General features: G+C 47.4%; 1 protein-coding gene across 1 annotated transcript in view; it reads right to left on the bottom strand.

Moving 5' to 3' along the window:
• Positions 1-565: 565 nt before the first annotated feature.
• LOC308632065 (E3 ubiquitin-protein ligase RNF213-like) overlaps positions 566-20,554 on the bottom strand; it is a gene marked incomplete at both ends in the record, with an annotated part of 105,230 nt that continues 85,241 nt past the window's right edge. The window contains 20 exon segments of the mRNA XM_081263710.1: positions 566-719; positions 2,795-2,973; positions 3,058-3,147; positions 3,587-3,781; positions 4,333-4,410; positions 5,582-5,783; positions 6,009-6,189; positions 6,475-6,558; positions 6,901-7,036; positions 9,862-10,113; positions 10,674-10,765; positions 11,816-11,996; positions 12,631-12,790; positions 15,385-15,479; positions 16,648-16,682; positions 17,468-17,549; positions 17,855-18,097; positions 18,542-18,637; positions 19,346-19,468; positions 20,222-20,412. Of these exon segments, the coding sequence (XP_081119836.1) occupies positions 566-719; positions 2,795-2,973; positions 3,058-3,147; positions 3,587-3,781; positions 4,333-4,410; positions 5,582-5,783; positions 6,009-6,189; positions 6,475-6,558; positions 6,901-7,036; positions 9,862-10,113; positions 10,674-10,765; positions 11,816-11,996; positions 12,631-12,790; positions 15,385-15,479; positions 16,648-16,682; positions 17,468-17,549; positions 17,855-18,097; positions 18,542-18,637; positions 19,346-19,468; positions 20,222-20,412 (2,849 nt within the window).

The following is a 20,554-nucleotide window of genomic DNA, read 5'->3' on the forward strand; positions in this document are numbered from 1 at the left end:
CCCAAAAAAAATGCCAAATGTTTTCTCTGATATAAGGAGGCTGACTCATAATGGGGAAGAGAGGGGGAACATGGGACAAATAGATGAATTCTAGATAGGGAAGAGGGGAGGGAGGGAAAGGGAGGAAGAAGGAGATTATCAAGGATGGTGGAATGTGATGGACATCATTATCCAAAGTACATGTATGAAGACATGAATTGGGTGTCAATCTACTTTATATACAAACAGAGATATGAAAAAAAATGTGGTGATTATGTATAATAAGAATTGTAATGGAACAAAAGTACATGTATATAGACATAAAATGGCGAGAACATACTTTATACAAAGGTATGAAAATTTGTGCTCTATATGTGTAATAAGAATTGTAATACACTCCGCTGTTGTGTATTTAAAAAAAAAGTAAAATCAATAAAAAGTAAAAAAAAAAATCCATCAGCTGGCACAGTGCATGCTGGCCTTGAATTCAGTGCTGTTCCAACACTGTCTTTCCAGGTGCCCTTGAGGCACAGTGGAGGGGAGGGGAGCTATGTCCCCACCACATAAAGGGATAGAGTAGAGAATCCTATTTTGCTTGCCGGTCCTGTTTCCATGCAACTGCCACTTTCCATACAGAGACGCAGCTGGACAGCAGTATCTCTTCTGGGAACTGGGATTTCAATTCTGGAAGAACTTCATTCTCTTTGGTTTCCATGTAACTCACCAGAGTGTCCCTCAGGCTGCAAAATCAGGCACAAGAGACAGTGTTTAGAGCATTCAGAAGCCTATCAGCTCTCACTCTTTCCAGGACTGGGGTGCTAAGACCAGAAATACTGAGGGTCAGCTTCAGGTCAGCCCGCTGCCCAGTTCCTGAGCTGGACCTGGAGTCCCAGGCTCAAGGCTTCTGGGGGTGGAGCTTCCTCGATGATGCTCAGCTAGGCCACTTCAGGCACTCCACTGACGGGCCTGCCTGGCTGCATCAGAAACAAAGCTTTGCCACTCAGAAAAAGGAAGGTGTTCCCTCTCATGGTTTATCTTACCAAAGGTTGCAAATTCTCTAGGAAGGGGAACTTTACTGTACAGGCATGTGCCATACGGCCTGAGGACAGAAACAGCAAATGTAGCCTGACTGTCCATCCAGAAAGCCAGTCAAGTGAAATACCTGCCTCATAGCACACAGAAAAGTGAACTGACTAATGAAAGAAATGTGCAATGTAGAACTATAAAAGCAGCAGGAGAAAACAGTATGGCTTAGCACCCTGGGATGTAATAAGGAAGTATGTCCCTGTGGCAGCTTTTTTTTTGGGGGGGGGCAGGGGAAGTACTGGGGATTAAACCCAGGGGTGCTTAGCCACTGTGCCACATCCCCACCCACCCCTCACACTTTAAAAGAAATATATTTTTAGTTGTAGATAAATGCAATAGCTTTATTTTGTTTATTTATATGTGATGCTAAGGAGCGACCCCAGTGCCCCACACATGCTAGGCAAGTGCTCCACCACTGAGCTGCAATCCCAGCCCACATCTCCACCCCTTTTCAATATTTTATTTAGAGATAGGGACTTGCTAAGTTGCTGAGGCTGGCTTTGAACTTAAAATCCTCCTGAGCTCCTAAGATTACAGACACGCACCACTGCACCCAGCCCCACAGAGGCTTTATGAAAAAATCCTATCAATTGATTTCTTACTTCTATCAATTGTAACATGTAGATCAAAGGAAATAATCTATTCTATACAAAGAGCTTTTTACAAATCATTAAAAAAGAGATAAAGGGGCTGGGTAGAGCACTCACCTGGGTTTGATTCTCAGCACCACATATAAATAAATAAAATAAACATATTGTGTCCATCTACAACTTAAAAATAAATATTTTTTAAAAAGAGTGAGATAAGGGCTGGAGTTGTGGCTTGGTGATAGAGTGCTTGCCTCGCATGCATGAGGCCCTGAGTTTGATTCTTAACACCATATAAGAATAAATAATGCAATCGGTATATGGGGTAAAAATGGGAGTTCATAACCCACTTGAATCAAATGTATGAAATATGATATGTCAAGAGCTTTGTAATGTTTTGAACAACCAATAAAAAAGAATAAATAAATAAAGATTTTGAGTCCATCTACAACTAAAAAATATTTTTTTAAAAGGGATAAACTGGTTAGGGGCAGTGGCATATGCCTGCAATCCCAGCAACTCAGGAGGCTAAGGTAGGAGGATCACATAGTTGAGACCAGCCTTAGCAATGGTGAGGTCCTCTCTCAAATTAAAAAATAAAAAGACCTGGGGATGCAGCTCAGTAGCTAAGTAACCATGGGTTCAATCTCTGGTACTAAAAAAAAAAAAAAAGAAAGAAAGAAAGAAAGAACAAAAAAACAGATCAACTGCCCTGCCCAATAACCAGAAGCTACCAAGAGCTATTTCAGAGGATGATAAACAAATGGTGATAGGTTTTAAAATGTGCCCAGCCACAGAAGTAGGTAGGAAAACAAGTGAAAACAAGACACCATTTTTTGGCCATTAGATTGACACAAATGTAAAATTCACATAATTTTGGATATTTCAGATTTCACACATTGTTGTAGCTTAATCTACCTAATCTAAAATGCATACTTCTTTGACATAGTTAGGTCTACTTGTTATAATGAGCATATATGATTCCACAGTTATCTTTTAGAAGTCCCTAAAAGATTAAAACCAAAGAAATAAGTTCTCAGTTGCTCTGGTGATGGAGAACAGTAGACAGAGGGTCCTGTGGTAAGATGGAATTACCTTCATGTCAAGGGAGATGCCAGACATTCTAGGTGTGCACACCCTACCTCCATTCAGGGTTGAAGCTCTCCTGGGCCTGGGTGTTCCTTAGTTTCAACACCATCAGCTCATGGAGCTCCATGAGGAAAGCATCTAGGTCTGTGTGATTCAGGAAGGTTCTGAGGAGCTTAGCAATTTCTGGGCTGAGGTCTGCTTTGTACCTAGAACTGATTTCCCCAAAGGGATCCTAAAAAAGATGAACAAGTACAACATCAAAGCCTGGGACCAGTGTGCAGCACCCTCAGTCTGGGCAGAGGCAGGGCAGACTCACTTTCTTCAGTCGCAGTAGCTGTTCCGACTTATGAGCAGAGAGGAATTGCCAGAGGGCAACAGCATGTTTTAACTGACATCTGCTTAAAGCCTGGAAAAGGAAGAGAGTCCCAAGTAGGAGTGAAAGCTCACTCTGAGTGGTACCCAAGGGCATTTCTCCCTAATTTTGTCTATTTTCTTCATGAGGCCATCTCTGTTCCATCCACGAGTCTACCTGTCTCATCTTGGAAACATCTGAGAGTCTCCCCCTCCTGCAGCAGCGTGTAACTGTGAGTATCACGCAGTGAGCAGGTAGTCAAGGTCCTCAGTCACCTGTGCATCCTGCTCTACTAGGTGGTCAGCACTGAGCGTCCCTGCCTCTCCTGTCCCCAGTGTGCACTGAAATTCTGTGGACTGGTGAGGGGTGGGGTTCCTGGCCACCCCTTTCCACAGATGCCTGCACCAGGCTCCTGCATGGTGGCATTCTGGCAGGAAACTAAGACCAGGTGATGCTGATTCTCCTTGAAAAGCACACCTTTAAAAAGACCTACCTTTAAAACCGGAGTTGTTTGGTCGCTCATTCGCAGGATGTCTTGGACATACACACTTAGGTGCATATTTGGATCCCCACCAGCTGGGCCTAGAAAGCCCAGAGTGACCTCTATGATAGACAGGGCTTCACAGGCATCGCTGTAGGACCGAAGCTCTCCACTGATGGCACCCATGGCCGAGTTGGGGAGGGGGCTCTGAAACCAAAATCAGGACAGAGTCCTGGGTCAGGCTATTGCTTCTCCTACTTGGTAAGAGCCTAACTGTGAGCTGCTAGCACAGGCGGGGCCAGCTATCCAGCACTTGTGGTAGAAGCTGATGCTCGTGCTTGAGCTGATGCTGAGTGCCTCAGCCTTTCAGACTTTGCACAGACATCAACCCAAGTTAACTGAATCCTCCACATGATCCATGAGGACACGGAGAGGCACAAGAGCCTCTCCACTTGTCAGTAGCAGAACCTAAGGAGCAGGAGTAACCTTTAGCACCTGAAGCAGCTGCTGATCTGCTGCTGGACATTGATATCTGGTCATGATATCATCATTGAGAAAACAACCCCCAAGGGGTTGGTCTGTTCTCATCAAGAAAGTTTGGTGATCTGCCATTCTGCTTGCCTCTCTGAGCTCTGGGCTCCCTAAGCTCCTCAGGGAGCCAGAAAGCCTGGTGCTTACAGCAGACACCAGGATGAGATTGTACTGTCCTTACGTATGTGGATGGAACAACCCTGCAAGTGAGGGTTTATCATGACCACCTGTGCCATTTTGTTCTTGATGTCCACAAAGAGATGTTCGAAGTTCCAGTCATGTCTATATACCAGCGTGGGTATCCCCTAAGTGAGAAAGAAAAAAAAGTTTTTGGAAATTAAAATAGAGGAGGCTTCCATCTGATGACAGATGTATTCTTCAGCAGTGACTCAGTGGAAGTACCAAGCCGGACAGTATATTCCTGGGCAAGGCATGCAACTTTGTGGTGTTCTGATGACTCTGTTCCACCAGCACTCTTTGGACACAGTAACACAAGAAATCTAGCCTGGCTACAGTGACCTTGCAGATATTGCCCTGTAGAATAGTGTATCTGCCGACTACAAGAGAGGAAGAGCGCTGGAGGAACAGGAATGGGAATGTGCACATTTGTGATCTCTCCAGCCACACTGAGCAGAGACTGTGCACAAGGCAGCCACTGTCAGGATGAATTAAAAATGGCTTTAGGCTCAAACAACTGACAGGCTGACTACAATGGAGGAATAAATACATCTGAGAATGACACCGGACTGGACCTGTAAGGATGAGTGCAGCCACGGTAAGGGACAGTACAGAAGTGCCACTGTGTTCAGGGAGTCGGGAGGCAGTTCACAGGGTTTGATGCAGCAAGGAAGGAAGGGGCTGGAGACACCTGGAAGGTCGGGCTGGGGCCAGGTGACAGGGCCTCTGTGCCAGATGGGGGAGTGTGGTGGAGGCCACGTAACACTGTCCACATGCTGTGGACTGGCTGGGGATAGGGGTTCCTGACTGCCCCTTTCCAGGGGTGCCTGCACTGATGCTCCCCGCATAGGGGCATTCTGGCAGGAAACTAAGATGAAGTGGTGCTGCTGGCACTGGGCAGCTGGACTGACGGCTGAATGCTCTGAAGTGAAGCCAAGGCCATGGCAGTTAGAGGACGAGGGAATGGGGAAGTTCTGTGTGGTGGTTCCTGAGCACGGACTGCATATGCAACTGAAGGGGTGGCAGCAGTGAGGTCTTCTTGGTGGTGCCATTAACTGTAGTGGAAACCCAGTCCACTGGGACTTGAGGCTGCCCTGGGGGACAGGTGCAGACAGTGATGGTGATGTGGAAGAGAGCTGGGGACACCTCCCGGCCCAGAGAAGGTGTAGGGACCACAGATCACTAGTGGGGAGGAGATAACACAGACAAGATCCTGGGTGTCACTTCAGTCTATTCCCCCTGAAACTCACAAGGGCTGTTCATAACTACAGCAAATCGTTGGCAGAGGGCCCAGCCTACCTTGAGGGTCAGCCGGGGCTTGCCCTGGAGGAAGCGGCTGCTGATCTGCCGCTGGATCTTCTCCAGGTCAAATTCCTGTGAGGTCTCCCCACCTTGCTCCACTTGATACTGGCAGTTGGAGAGAATCAGAGGCATCAGGTCCCGCTCCACTTCGTAACTGACAACATGCAGGTCAGTGACCTCCGAGGCATCCACGGAGTAGCTGAGGGACACAAGATACAGGTCTTGGTGTCCAGAGCAGGTGTGTGAGGCCTAGGGCTTTGGGGCATATGCTCCTGCTTCTGCATTATAGTGTAAGCAAGTGAAAACCATGTGCAAATACGGGGCTTTATTGAGGAAGGCTGAGAGAGGATCTGGGGGACAGGAGCTGCTGCTGGCTGGAGTCTGCAGCCCAGCTTAGTGGCAGAGTGGTGGGTTTACGCAGTACCTGTTGTTTTCCTTGGAAAACTTCTCCATGGTGTAGATGATTTCATTATGTAGATTAATCAAGTAGCTAACTAATGCAGTTGAGCAGAGGCCCAGGCCCCGACGCCGGGGCAGGATGACCTTAAAATCTGTGTCCAGATCCAACTCAGAGTTGCAGTAGCCTTTAGGTAACTTGATTTCACCTTTAAAAGACAGAGTCATTCCTAAGCAAAGGGATGTTGCTCCAGGCGTTTGTCTGGAGGCAGGGGAAGAGAAGGGAAGCCATGGGCAGCCATGTCCAAAGATCTAGGCCCTGGCTGTTAAGTTTCTAGTGCCTCCAACTCCTTTCTGATTCCATATTTATAGACTCAAGATGACTGAGGGTGACTTTGGAGGTTGATTCATGTATCCCAGCACCTCCATCAATAGGTTGCGTTGCCACACACACATCAGGGTGCTGGCAGAGCCACATAGAGGAGGACACTTACCATTGGTCTCCAGTGACCGCCTCAGGGCATTCCACGTGGACAGGAAGATGGTGATCCTGTTGTGGAATAGCTGCCTCCGCCCATCTGTTGAACAAAACACTTGGTAAGATCCCCATGGAAACAACCCCCACCACCACGCTGGCCAGGGTCAAACCACAAGGCGTGCTCCCAAGAACCTGACCCTGCACTTTTCCTCACTCAGCAGCATGCCTGAGTTTCAAGTTTGAGGCTGTATGAGAAGCTGGAGAGGCTGAGGGCTTTCTAGACACAGCAGTGGCTCATGGCCATCTCTGGGATTTGGCATCCTTTGCCTCTTTCTCTACCTTAGGACCTGAGCCCCACCCTCATGTCCCAGCCTGAATGATCCTTTTGAATCACCAAACATGGAAGGTCCTGATCTTTGGTTGCAGCAGACAGCAGTCATACCTGAACTGTGACTGCTAATAAAACTCCTGATGGAACAGGAATATTCATCTTCTGGAACATTCTGGAATTGTTTCACTAGATCCCTTTGCAGGGCCAAAATCTCAGGTAAGAATTTCACCAGTCTCAGTTCTGCTTCCTGGAGAAGAGAAGATAGCTCAGTAACACTTCCTCTATTTAATTGAGAAACAACATGGGGTGCATAGATTTTAGGGCAGGCTGGGGACTTTCTGTGTAGTTTAATTTGGTCAGTGGGTTGTTTTACATGATTATACCCTGAAGCTTGCAAATGGGAAAGGGGTCATCCTATCCTTTCACCAAGTGGTGAGGGATTTGGATGAACTGGATCAAGTCCCTACTCTCCTCTAATGAAAAGCTGCCTCAAGGACTGAGTTGGGCCCCATCTCTCAGTTTGCACAAGAATCAACTCTAGATGACCAAAGACCCAGATGTAAGACTTGAACTCTGAAGCTATCAGCAGAAAAACAGGGGAAACACTCCAAGACATTGGCACAGGTGATGGGTTTCTGGATAGGACCCTCAAACCAAAGGAAGTAAGAGCAAAATGACAAATGGGATCACATCAAACTAAAAAGTTTCTGCACAGCAAAGGAAACAACCAACAGAGTGAAGGGACAACTTAACAGAGTGGGAAAAATAGCTGCCAACTCTTCACCTGACAGCAGGCAAATACCCAGAATATATAACTTAAAAATTTTTAAAAATCAAAGTAATCCAATTTAAACATGAGCAAATGATCTGAATAGACAATTCTCAAAAGAAGAAATATAAGTGGTTAACAAATATATGAAAAAATGCTCAATACAATAGCCATCAAGGAAATGCAAATCAAAACTACAATGAGATGCCATCCTACCATAGTTAGAATGACTCCTATTAAAAAAAATTATAAGACAGGTGTGCAATCCCAGCTACTTGGGAGCCTTAGGCAGGAAGATCACAAGTTTAAGGCCAGCCTCAGCAAGTTCTACGTTAGTCTAGGCAATTTAATGAGATCTTGTCTTAAAAAAAAAAAAAAGCAGGAAATGGGGGCTGTCGCTCAGAAGTAGAGCATTGCTTGCTTAGGAAGCCCAAGAAGGCCCTGGGTTCCATTGCCACTAGTCCCCCACACCTAAAAATAGATGAACCCAAACATAAAATAATAAATGCTAGCATAGATGAAGAGAAAAAGGAAATCTAATATATTTCTGGTACAACTGGTTTTTTTATGGTTATCAAAAGGGGGATTTATTAGAATGTCTTATACAACCAAAAGCTGGGTAGTCCACAATGGCCATCTGCAGGCTGGAGAGCTGGAGGAACCATTGCAGTCCAAGAAGCAGAAGCCTCAGAACAAGAGGGATTGATGTTGCTACCACAGTCCAATACCAAAGACTTCTGGAAACTCCCTGGACAATCAATCACTGGCAGAGTCCACTTTGGAAGAGTGAAGGAGCGAGAGTCTGATATCCTCAGGTGATCACAGCAGCAATCAAGAAACCATTCAAGAAGAATGGAGCTTGCATCTGCTGCTGCTTTCTCATTCTTCCAACTTTTATTCCATCCAAGACACCATACTGTTGGATGGTGCTGTTCATGCTTAGGGTACAACTGTTAATTAATACCTCATAATAGAGAACAGTATGGAGGTTCATCAAACTAAAAAAAGATCTACTATGTGATCCAACTATCCCACTCCAAAGGAAATCAGGTATCAAAGAGGTACTGCATGCTCATGTTTATGTGGCACCATTCACAATAAGACACAGAATCAGCCTAGAGGCTATCAGCAGATGAATGCATAAAGAAGATGTGGTTTAAATACATAATAGAATATGATTCAGCTATAAGAAAAATGAACTCCTGTCATTTTCAGCAAAATGGATAGAACTAGATGATATTATGTTAAGTGAAACAAGCCAGACACAAATACAAGATCAATGCATGCTATATGCATACATGGAAATTTCACACCGATTCCCATTATGTATACAACTAATGAATTAATAAAAATAAGTAATTTGAGAAAAATTTTTAAAAAATTGACTCTTGGGCCCACGGTTGGGTGTGAGGCTGCTGAAAGGAAAGACCAAGGCCTACTGCAGTGGTAGCTGATGTGATTTTGGGTTTTGTTCTGAAGGGCCAGGATCCAGCACCCTCACTCAAATAAGACTGTGTCTTACTAAGAGATCACAACACTAACATGAAGTCCTTCCTAGTGTGAGTACCAGACATTCCCCAATCATTCTGCTCCCTGCCAGCTGTGGTACTGGTCCATGAAGGAGGTGGTGTGAACCTCTACTGTGGCCCAGGAGAGCTCAAGTGGGTGAAAGCTGGGGATGGTTTCTGGGTCTGGCAGGTGTGACTCCACACCCTGTAGCCCCATCATGCAGCACACTGCCTCCTGCCTGCAGGGCACAGGGAGGGCTCTGGTGTGGTTTTGGTGTGCATTCTTTGTTTTTAATATGTTTTAATTGTAGTTGGACACAATACCTTTATTTTATTTATTCATTTTTATGTGGTGCTGAGGATTGAACCCAGTGCCTCGCACGTGCTAGGCGAGAGCTCTATGGCTGAGCCACAACCCCAGCCCCTTGGTGTACATTTTTGACTGTTCAGCAGGCACTTTCTGGTGACCGCCTACTCAGCTTCTGGGGATGAACACAAGGTATCACAGTCGAGTAACCAGTGTGGTCTCTCCTGGCCTTCCTTAGAGATCACTGCTAACCTCACCGTGCACTATGTAATGTGCATATTACTCCTGTGACTTCAGCAGATGTGTCTTAAGATCTCTGCGCTCTTCCCTAAGACTCCTGATACAGGCCTTGCATTCAGAATCACAGTGCTGATGGGGTGGCTTAGGATTCTGCCTCTAGGAATGATGACTTTGAACCCAGGCACAGAGCCTCCCAGTCCTCAGGGGAAGTCTACCAGGAAAGGGGGCAGCCCATGAAGCAGACACACCTTCTGCAGGAAGTGCCAGAGCACGGGCACCACCTCCTTGCCGTTCTTCTGCTCCACGACGTGCTGGAGGTACTCCACTGTGACCTTCTTCCTGCAGCTCCAAATCTTTGAGCAATGAGCCACACTTTTCTGGGGCAGCTGGGGCAAGAAGCTTGCCGGGTCACCATATATGATTTTGGCCACAGGGCTAGAGCTGATGCGCTCATCCTGGCTGATGAGTGTGCTCACAGTCAGCAGGGTCTTATCTAGATGCTGGATAAAGAAATGACACAGCATTCTGCAAGTGAGACATGGTCACAGACAACCAGGTAGCTGTTGGACCCACGGTAGCACCTTAGGAATCTGCCTGCACAACCCGGATGCTTGCTTTTGCCATCTTTCACTGATTGGGGGGTTTCTTGTTCATAGGGTTTTTGCCTCTACAAACAGAGTGAGACTCAGGGCCTTTATTTCACTGCCCTTTTGCTTCCTGACTTCCCTGTCCTGCTGTGGATAGTCAGCTCTGTGATGTTCTCAGCAGAGCAGTCATGAATCCAGAGAGATTGTCGATGCATTTCTGGAGGGTCTCTGCCTCTTACTTTCACATCCTGCTATCAAAAGCAGTGGAGCAGGCTGCCATCTTCCCTATGGGAACTCCTGATAATCCTTGGCCTTACCTAAGACTCGTGCAGGAGGGGGATATCAGAAGGAGGGGTTTCTCCAGGTAAGGCCTCTGACAGCCCTCCTGAGGACAGTGGTCCAACAGTGCTCACAGATGAATGGGACCCCCTCCTGGACAGAGGGCTAAGGAGTGGTCACCACTCACCACTTACCTCCAGTTCAGGTAGAAGAAGAGCTTCGACATGTTTTTCCCAATTGTTTCTATGTCCTTTTTTTGACAATTTTGCATCAAAATTTAAATGTCCTACAAAAAAAATCAAAATGTGTCTGTTACCCAACAAACAAAAAGCAGCGTTCTCTATACAGTAAACACTGGATAATGTTAAGAGAGAGAGTCCTACTTTTGGGGTGATAACTTCCTAAGTTCACCAGGTACTGCCAACACCAGCCTCCAGGCCTTGTGAAGACACTTTAGTCTTCTGACAACCCTCCAGCCCACAGCTGTGGCCTTGAAAGTATTTTAAACGAATGGCTAAGGACAGGAGGTGAACTCAAAAGCCTAGGGGCACAGCAATGCTGACAGCTACCCAGAGCCACCTCACTGCTGCCCCCAGGCCTGTAGGCAAAGGTGGTCCTGGGGAGCTGGCAGCAGGTTAGGGCTCCCGAGTCCATGTGCTGTGGAAGCCACACCAGAACAAGAGGTGCTCGGCAAAATCAGTGTTGCTAAGATGGGAAGGACATGCTAATGCTGGTTTCTGATGAAGACACCCCTGAAGTGGAACAGATTCTCCGGTGGTGGTAACAGACATTTTATTGCTACTGTTATTATCTGTATGCTTTTAAATAACATTGTTCTACAATGGTACAATGATGGTTTTAAAAGATTTTTTCAAGTAAGCAAGAAGAAACTGAAATCCCTCCTAATGCCAGTCAGATAACCACTTACAGAGTCCCCTCACAGACCTTTGCTTTTGGCCTGGATTTAAATGTTTAGAGTAGAAGAGTTAGCTCAGCAGACAGTGTTTTGTAGCTTCCTTTGTTTATGTAACAAATTGTGTACATGTACATATTAGGTCAGGGTACAAGTGTGACATCTCTGGAAAGCAGAAGTGGGACATGTCACCTGCTGGGGTGCCACGTGCTCCCAGGGCACAGGTTAATGGTGCATGCACAAGCACCAGGTATCAGTGCTGCAGGCCCCAACCAGGCAGGTGGTGTGTGGAGGAGCGCAGCAGCCCCTCTAGCCCCCGCAAGGAGAGCAGAGCGCTTGCTCCCACTCCTGTCATGCCATTCACCAGGAGCTGAGGGAGCCTGGCCTCCTGGCAGTTATGCCCAGCCCACATCCCTTGCTTACTCCAGTCAGGGAGTGGGTGCTGCTCTTTGAGAAGGCAGCGCAGCATGAGGTGGACCACGCAGGTGGTCTCGTCAGCACTCTTCCCCAGAGTCTTTGTCAACTGCTCCAAGTCTCTCCGGATGTGCTGCTGCAGGAATCCTTTAGGGTCACTCACTGGAGGCTTGATGATGTTTATCACAGCCTGTGAGGGCAACGAGACAAGACGTGTAGTGAGATCAATGTGTAGAGGACACAGTGAGAAGCCAAGGGAGCGAAGCACCAGCACTGGGGAGAGGGTGGTTTCTAGGTGAGGTCAGGGTGCTCTCAGCATGACGCAGGCAGCAGAGGAAGGGAGGGAGGTGAGTAGAGCCAGAGATTGCTGGCTCTGATGTCATCCCGGTGCTGCAGGGAATGCTGCCCTGCACCTCCTGCAGCCACCACAAGGGTGTAGGTGACAGGGTCCCACCACCTCCCCATGACCAGGTGTGGGCATGGACAGAGTTGTATACTCTGAGTAGACTTTATGATCTGATTGTTGCACCTTGTATACACATGCCAAGATGTCACACTGTAACAAACGTGTAATTGTTTTGTGTCAGTTAAAACAGATTTCAAAAATTAAAAAAAATGAAGAGGATTTTCCATAATCTGAGGAGTAGTTCCCCCATTGCATCATATGCCCCAGAGGGAAAAGTAGGATCTATAACTTTTGCATTACCCTGTGGACTAGATAAAATCCCTAGGTGGCTAGGACTTTGTAGACAAAAGGACTGGATGCAAACACAGCAGGTTCTTCCTATAGCAACATAAGAGAGTCTAGTGGTAGCATCTTATACCTCGGGATTTTGAGTGGCTCCCAAAAGCATAGCCAGATGAGTGAGTAGGCGCATGAGAATGAAGATGACTGGGGACAGCTCTCGGTCAGACACTACTACGACATCTCTGGGTTGCGGGTGGCCCAGCACATGGCCAGTCTTGGTTCTGTCTGTGCTGTCTCTGGAAAGGATAAGAGGAAACAGGTTGAAGACTAGAGATGTCTGTTTCTCCTCAGCTCCAGGGGCCTCATATCTTAACGACTAAGTTCCCAGATTTTTGGTTTTTTTTCTTGTTTTTTTTTTTTTTTTGGTTTTGGTAATGGTATTGGGGATTGAACCCAGGGGCTCAACCATTGAGCCACATTCCCAGCCCCCACTTTTTTGGGGGCACTAGACCACTGAGCCACATTCCCAGCCCTATTTGGTATTCTATTTAGACAGACAGGGTTGCTCAGTGCCTTGCTTTTGCTGAGGCTGGCTTTGAACTCACAATCCTCCTGTCTCAGCCTCCCGAGTTACTGGGATGATAGGTGTGCATCACCACACCCAGCTAGGTTTCAAAATTTGAAGAAAACATTAAAAGAACCAATTATTCCAAGGCTAGACCACCGGCCTCCACATCCTTCTCTTTTTAGACCCACCCAGCTGGATGGCCAAACTCTGCAACTTTCCCAATGTTAAATGGCTGCACGTTGTGGCCATTAGTGCAGGGTGTCAGGATGGAGACCAACACCTTCCTCATGACAGCAAGTTTGGGGCATTTTTGCATCCATGTGGGGATTGTCTACGTAATTCTCAATTTTCCCAAATCAAAGACTGGGATATACAGCCTGGAAAAAGTTTTCAAGATTCAAGGACATTGATAATTTAAGAAGTTAAGAGTCTAGACTATTTTAAGCTTTGTAACAGAAAAGCCAGATAAATGGTGAGGTAGAAGGTCCTGCATGTCATCTTAAGGGAGCTCTGACAGCCACACTCATCTCAGGATCAAGCAAGGGACTATGAGATCAGATTTTTATTTTTATTTATTGTTTTCAGTTCTGGGAATTGAGTGGGGGCTTCACATGTGCTAAGAAAGTACCCTACTTTCGAGCTACACCCCAAGTCCTTTCTATTTTTATTTTAAGACAGGGTCTCACAAGGTTTTCTGAGCTGGCTTCAAACTTTCAATCCTCCTGCCTCAGCCTCCTGAGTAGCTGGGATTACAAGTGTGCACCAATATTCCTGGCTGAAGGTCAGATTTTTATCTAGTTTCTGAATCTGGTACAGTTAGCCTTATGTATCTGCAATTCTGCGCCTGTGAATTCAACCAACTGTGAATCAAAAATATTCAGAAAGAACTGGGTACTGAAGAGTAGCTTTCTTTTCTTGTCACTATTTCCTAAAAATATGATAAATGAGTATTTACATAGCATTCAATTTGCATAAAGTATAATAAGAAACCTAGAGATGATTTTTTAAAAGTCTATGGGAGGGCTGGGGATGTGGCTCAAGCGGTAGTGCGCTCGCCTGGCACGCACGCGGCGCTGGGTTCGATCCTCAGCATCATATACAAATAAAGATGTTGTGTCCACAGAAAACTAAAAAATAAATATTAAAACATTCTCTCTTTCTCTCTCTCTCTCTCTCTCTCTCTCTCTCTCTCTCTCTCTCTCTCCCTCCCTCCCTCCCTCTCTCTTTCTCTTTTAAAAAAAAAAAAAGTCTGGGGCTGGGGATGTGGCTCAAGCGGTAGCGCACTCGCCTGGCTTGCGTGCGGCCCGGGTTCGATCCTCAGCACCACATACAAACAAAGATGTTGTGTCCGCCAAGAACTAAAAAATAAATATTAAAAAAAATTATCTCTCTCTCTCTCCTCTCTCACTCTCTCTTTAAAAAAAAAAAAAGTCTATGAGGCCAAGTACAGTGGTGCACACCTGTAATTCCAGTGCCTTGGGAGGCTGAGGTAGGAGGTTCACAAGTTCAAACCCAGCCTCAGCATCATAGTGAGACTCTGCAACTCAGCAAGACCCTGTCTTTAAATAAAATATAAAAAGGGCTGGTGTTGTGGCTCAGTGCTTAAGAACCTTAGGCTCAATCCCCAGTACCATTAAAAAAAAAAACTGGTTTACAGGAGGATATTTGTAGGCCACAAGCAAATACTGTGCCATGACATATAAAGGAACTGAACATCTGGACCTAAGTATCTATGGAGGAAAGTGTCCTGGAAACAAGTCTCCACAGATATGGAGGAATGGCTGTAGTTAATACGACTGATTACAGGGCTTGAGCTGGAGCTCAGTGGCCGAGTGCTTGCCTAGCACATGTAAGGTACTAGGTTCAATCCTTAGTACCGCGTAAAAATAAATAAAATAGTACATGTATGAAGACATGAAGGATGGGGCTCTACTTTGTGTACAGCCAGAGATATGAAAAATTGTGTTCTATATGTGAAAAAAAGAAAAAATAAAGACACGCTATCCATCTACAACTAAAAATGTTTTTAAAAAACACTGATTATATCTGTCTTTCACTTTTAGGGAAGGGGTGCAACTCAATGGCAGAGCTCTTGCCTAGGATGTGTGAGGTCCCGGGTCCCATCCCCAGTACCACAAAAATAAAGCAAAAAAACAAAAAAGCTTCAGCACTACATGCCTACAGGTGTGCTTGATGTGGATCCCCAACATGACACAGTCCAGATGTAGAACAGTGGTGTTAGTGATGCTATAGTTCATACGCTGGAATGGACAGCCCAGAGCCAGCCTCAGGCTCCAAGGGACGGAAGCTAAGTCCACATACCTGATACTTTGGAAGCCGGCATGAGGTCTGTGGTTGATACCTCCTATTTTAGCACCACAGTCAACACAGAAGCTCTGCTCCATCGGCTTGCCACACTGGGACATAGAAGGGACACAGAGTCAGCACTGCATCCAGCATTGGTACATGTGCAGAAGCCACCCTGCCTAGGAGGTGGTGTGTGCCACAGACTGCATCTGGTGCATGTGTGTGTTAGGGAGGAGCAGGAGCCCTGGGGAGAGGGTGGGCACTTAACCACATATACTGTCCGTGGGCAAATGTGGCTTCATTTTCCAAAAATAAAGTTTTTTACTCCCAAGTAGAGTGACTAGTGGGTAGAGCCCCATCTTCCTTTCTCCTGTTCACTGCCTTCTCCATCCCTGTGTCTAGCATGCCAGCCTCTAGAGCATCGTTATCTCACGCCAGGAATGATGGTGTTAATAACTTCTAAGCAAACCTCCTCACATCCACTGGACAAAAACAAAAAAACCCACCCATAAGATTTGCCACCACTAATGGGCCCAGGTTTCCAAGTCAAATGGCACCCCACTGCTATGAATCACAGTCACAGCAGGCCCCTCCAGCTGCAGACCACAGAACTCAGTGATAAGAGGGGCCCTGGGATCTCTTCTTATTTCACTCCTCAGACAAGGAAGCAAGTGGGAGTCAGGAAGGTGAAGTCACATCAAGGAGCATCCTGTTCACTTTAGGGAGCAGCACACATAGGTCTAGTCCAGCAGCCTGTTGCTCAGCAAGTGCAGATGCCATGAGCAGCCCGGGAGAGGCCCTGGAGTCCCAGATGAGCAGCATGTGCTTGCCTCCCAGGGCTCATCACCCACAAGTCTTTCCTGTCCTCTCCTGTCCTCTGGTATCTAGCCCACATTCCTCTCTGACTAGTGAACCAGCTGAGGGTCTGTGTGGCTGAGACCTGCAGCAAGGCCAGGGAGGGGGTGGGGCTCCCAGCCACCAGCACCATGGCATCCCAGGAGACTTGGGCAGTGCCTGCAGACATTCTCGGGCATCACACTGGGCTAGGGGGTGCTGCTACTGGCACCCAGTGAGCTGAGGCCAGGCGTGCTGCTAAATATCCTACAAGGCACAGACAGATCTGCAGGAAAGAATCATGTTTACAGTCCATTTAGACACTCAGCTGGAACACCCTGAGTACCCTCAGAATACACCTATGTCTCCCTCATTCCCTACGCCCTCCCTCCCACCCCAGATGGGAATGCACATTTACAGCCTCCCCCAAACACCAAGACTTACCTCTCCTACAGAACACGGATGACCTTTGGGACAAGCTGTTCAAAGAACAACAGGACACATGTTAGCTCGTGAGTCTCCACCAAATGACCTATGTGGGAAGGGGAAGTTGCTGCCCTCCTCTCTAGCCCTGACCAACAGGACACACAGCCCATGTCCTCATGATATCTCACCAGAAGCCCTGAGCCATGCCATCAGCTGAGTTTACTTGACATGTCAAGTAAACTGGAGCTCAGTGAACACATGTCATCAGTGAAAAGTGTCTGCATTTAGCCTTCTACCAGAGAGAGGTGAGATTCCAGACACACCAGGGGTAACTTAGTGGCAGGGGGGTAGTGTTTTATATCTTTCTATTCTCTTGGATTTTTTCTTTTGTGGCAAGAGAATGATTTAGAACAACTTAAAAAAATTAGTTTTAGAAGGTGATTTACTCAAGGCAACAGCTTAACTCACATAAAGTCGGGGTTATATGGCTGTCTCCATGGTCCAGACTACAGGAAGCTCTTTCTGGGTCAAAAACCCCTGGATTGTGACTGGCCTTTGAATGAGCCTCAGCATGATCCCCAGGTCCCCCTTATTCCAAATGGCTTGTTCTGCCGAGCAACAGTGCATTCCAAAGGGTCTTGTCCCCTGACTAGGCAGGGAAATGATTTGGTCATCTAGCCAGCCAAGTCTGTGGCCCTCGAACTGCCAGGAGGAGGCAGGTGACATGGGCCTTCAGCCGAACCTTGTGAAGCCAAGTCCAACCTCATGTCTGGCATGGCCATAGGCTGACCTTCCAAGCTGAGAGGAGTGAGACCCTTCCCTTTACACCGATACTCACTATACCAGTGGACGCCTTCCAGACCCTTCCACTTCTGGGCTTGAGCCAGCAGGTCTTCAGGCATCGTTGGAAGAAAAGCTTTCTGAAAGACCCAGAGCAGAAGTGGCCCTGCTGAGTGGGCCTGTGGGCTGCAGCTGCAACCCAGCAAGAGGCACAGAGTGAGAAAGTTTCTTCTCAGCTCGAGAGCTGTTTACAGAGGATGAACAACAGCTCTGTGTGAAACGGCAAAGGGTAGGGCATGTTTTTACCAGGACTGTGCTGAAGGATCAAGTGGGGCAACGGGGCAGAGAATCTAGAAGATGGACAAGTCGGAGAGTTCCCACAGCCACAGGCTGAAAAACCCCTGAAGTTTCACTGTGAAACCAAAGTCATCATCATGCAGCTTACCGCCATGCTGGCTGGGGAGAAGGCCAAGTTCCTCAGGGGCACCAAGACTTTGCTCTGTCCACACAGAAGGACAGCCGCAGTGTGAACGGCCATTTCTGTCACTGTTCCTTCAAGGCTGTCAGCACCAGGGCCCGCGCTCAGCAAGGGCAGAGTGTTGGCCACGAGGGATGCTGCGAAAGGCCTGACCCCCGGAGGAGACAGGATCCTGCTGTCCTCAATGAACCTGCTCACAGCCTTGCATTGCTGGCACGAAAGACGTTTTTCATGTTAGAATATGTCAAAGAAGAATACTGTGTGAACTTAGGGTTTTCTCTTTGAAAGTCACATATTTCGATACTGATTGCACATCAAATATCAAGGTAAAGATATTTAAAGGATTATAATGGAGGAGAAATTCTTCAGGTAAGAGAATTTTCATATAGAAACACAGCAACCACATTCCTGAGTGCAGATCTCAACACTCTGTTTTGATAAACATGAGGTAATGTTCCTGAGACTATAAGATCTAGGTTTAACAGAAAATAGTTCTTCCACGTAACAAGGGTACACCCTCTATCCTAGATAGGAAATTATGGAAGGTCATAATTCCTATTATCCAGATAGGAAATAAAAGTTTATGACTTCTACTGTGCTCAGAAAGTCCCTCCTAGTCATGAGACTGAACTCAAGCCCCAATGTGTCACTCACCTCCGGCTTAGGGTGGGAGCAGTGGAGAGCAGCCACTTCTCGGAACAGCGCCAGCAGCAGGTAGACGGCCTGTTGAGCTCCGGGGCTCCTGCAGGCCTGCGGGTGGTGGTGGAGCGAGCACTCAGAAGCTACACAGCGCTACCTGGAGCAACCTTCCCTGGGCCACGCACCATGGCCCTCCATGCACGTGACTGGGGCTATGAGTTCATGAGACAAGCTCAGGTTAAGCTCAGTGCACAAGGGCCAGGCAGCCATGATGGAGGAACAGAAGTCAGCACCTGTTCTCTTCCAACTACTTCACTGGTCTTGGAAATGTTTCCTGAGCGGTTTTTCAATTTCCTCTTTCCAGCATTAGGCCCAGATAAACTGGGACTCAAAAAGGAAGCCAGACCAGAACAATTTAAAGATGAGAATCCTGGGGCTGGGGTTGTAGCTCAGTGTTAGAGCTCTTGCCTAGCATGTGTGAGGCACTGGGTTTGATCCTCAGGACTGCATAAAAAGTAAATAAAATAAAGGTATTGTGTCCATCTACAGCTAAAAATATTTTTAAAAGATTAGAATCCTAAACCCCTGTATCAACATCAAAATAGACACATAAGCATATATGTGGGTTGGGAATCCATACAGCTATGATTTTGCTAATTGTCCTGACATCTTTCACTCACCAGGGAGACCATGGGCATCTGGCATACAGTGTCACTCTAGGGGCTGTTCAGAGGCCCTCTCCACCACACCTGCATCCTTTGACATAACCAAGGTCAGGGGGGCCACCTGCATCAGGGAGAATCTTTGAGCCCATCCTACCATGAGAGCAGCCTCGAGGCCGGAGGCCTTGCACTCGAGCATGGCTTTGCCCACTGCGTCACGAAGTGCCTTGTACTCGTCCCCATGCACCAGGTATTGGTCCATCTGGCCCATGTGGTCTTTCTGCAGCTCAAAAGAAAAGGGTTAGTCATGGTGGAGTGGGTTGAGGTGTTCTGCAAGGCCCATCTCCATAGGCTAAGAAAGACAGCAGACACCACTGGAGGCTGGAGGTAGCTCAGCTGGGACTCCCTGTGGGCCCGGCATGACAGTCCTGGGAGTCCTCAGGAGCATGGCTTCCACAGGGTGGGAGAGCCCGGGAGGAGGGAGGCTGACCCTGGAGCTGCTTGCTTTCTCTACACATGGCACCACCCCAAGCGAGGTGACAAAGAACATGTCATCTCTGAGTCCCAGTTGGTCATATTAAAGATGCCAGGAGCTGCAGTGCCATATTTTTTAACCCTAGGACAGTCAGAATTTTCAAATTTCTGAGCACTGGGAACAGAGAAGCCTGAAAGCCAAACTCATTACACTTGTCTCTCAAGTCTACCCACCTCTGCCTGGCAGAGAGCACAAGACACAGCCTGCAAGAGGTCACCGTTTAATTTACTGGAAGCAAATATTTAAAAAAAAATACTCATTCACTTTCCCTGAAGTGAAGCCTAGATAAAATGCAGGTGAACAACGAACCAGAAACACACACAAGTGTGCACACACATGTGTCCATGCCTACCTTTACCCTCTAGCAAGTGGCCTAAGCCCACCCTGAAGCAGAGACCAAGGACCAGCTGCCTGCCTGTGTCCTGCCTGTCGTGAGGGCTGGGAGGGTGAGGAATGGTGCCCGTAGCTTGCCCGCTCTGCCAGGGACCTGCGTCTCACCTGCTGTGCAATGACTCCCTTGGGAAACACCCACTGGCATTGATGGCCCTCCCTGGAGAGGCTTTTCACAAATTCCATCCCACGCAGGCTCGCGAGCCTCCGGACCAGGTACACGCGGTGCCAGTCATTCCCTGCCTGGGTGCAGAACTGCTGGACGTGCCGCAGGTAGCCCTGCTGTTCCTCAGCCAGCTCTGAGAGTGCCAGGAGAAAGCTAGTTAGCGACTGGGGACTGAGGGCCTGCTTCTGGGGAACTCAGTAAAAAACACCCAGAAGAGGGGACCATGGTAAGGGCCAGCAAGGACAGTTCCTGTCCTTCTGAACCTGTAGCTAACT

Source organism: Spermophilus citellus (genome assembly GCF_964194105.1).
Source record: "Spermophilus citellus genome assembly, chromosome: 12".
NCBI classification, from domain to species: domain Eukaryota; kingdom Metazoa; phylum Chordata; class Mammalia; order Rodentia; family Sciuridae; genus Spermophilus; species Spermophilus citellus.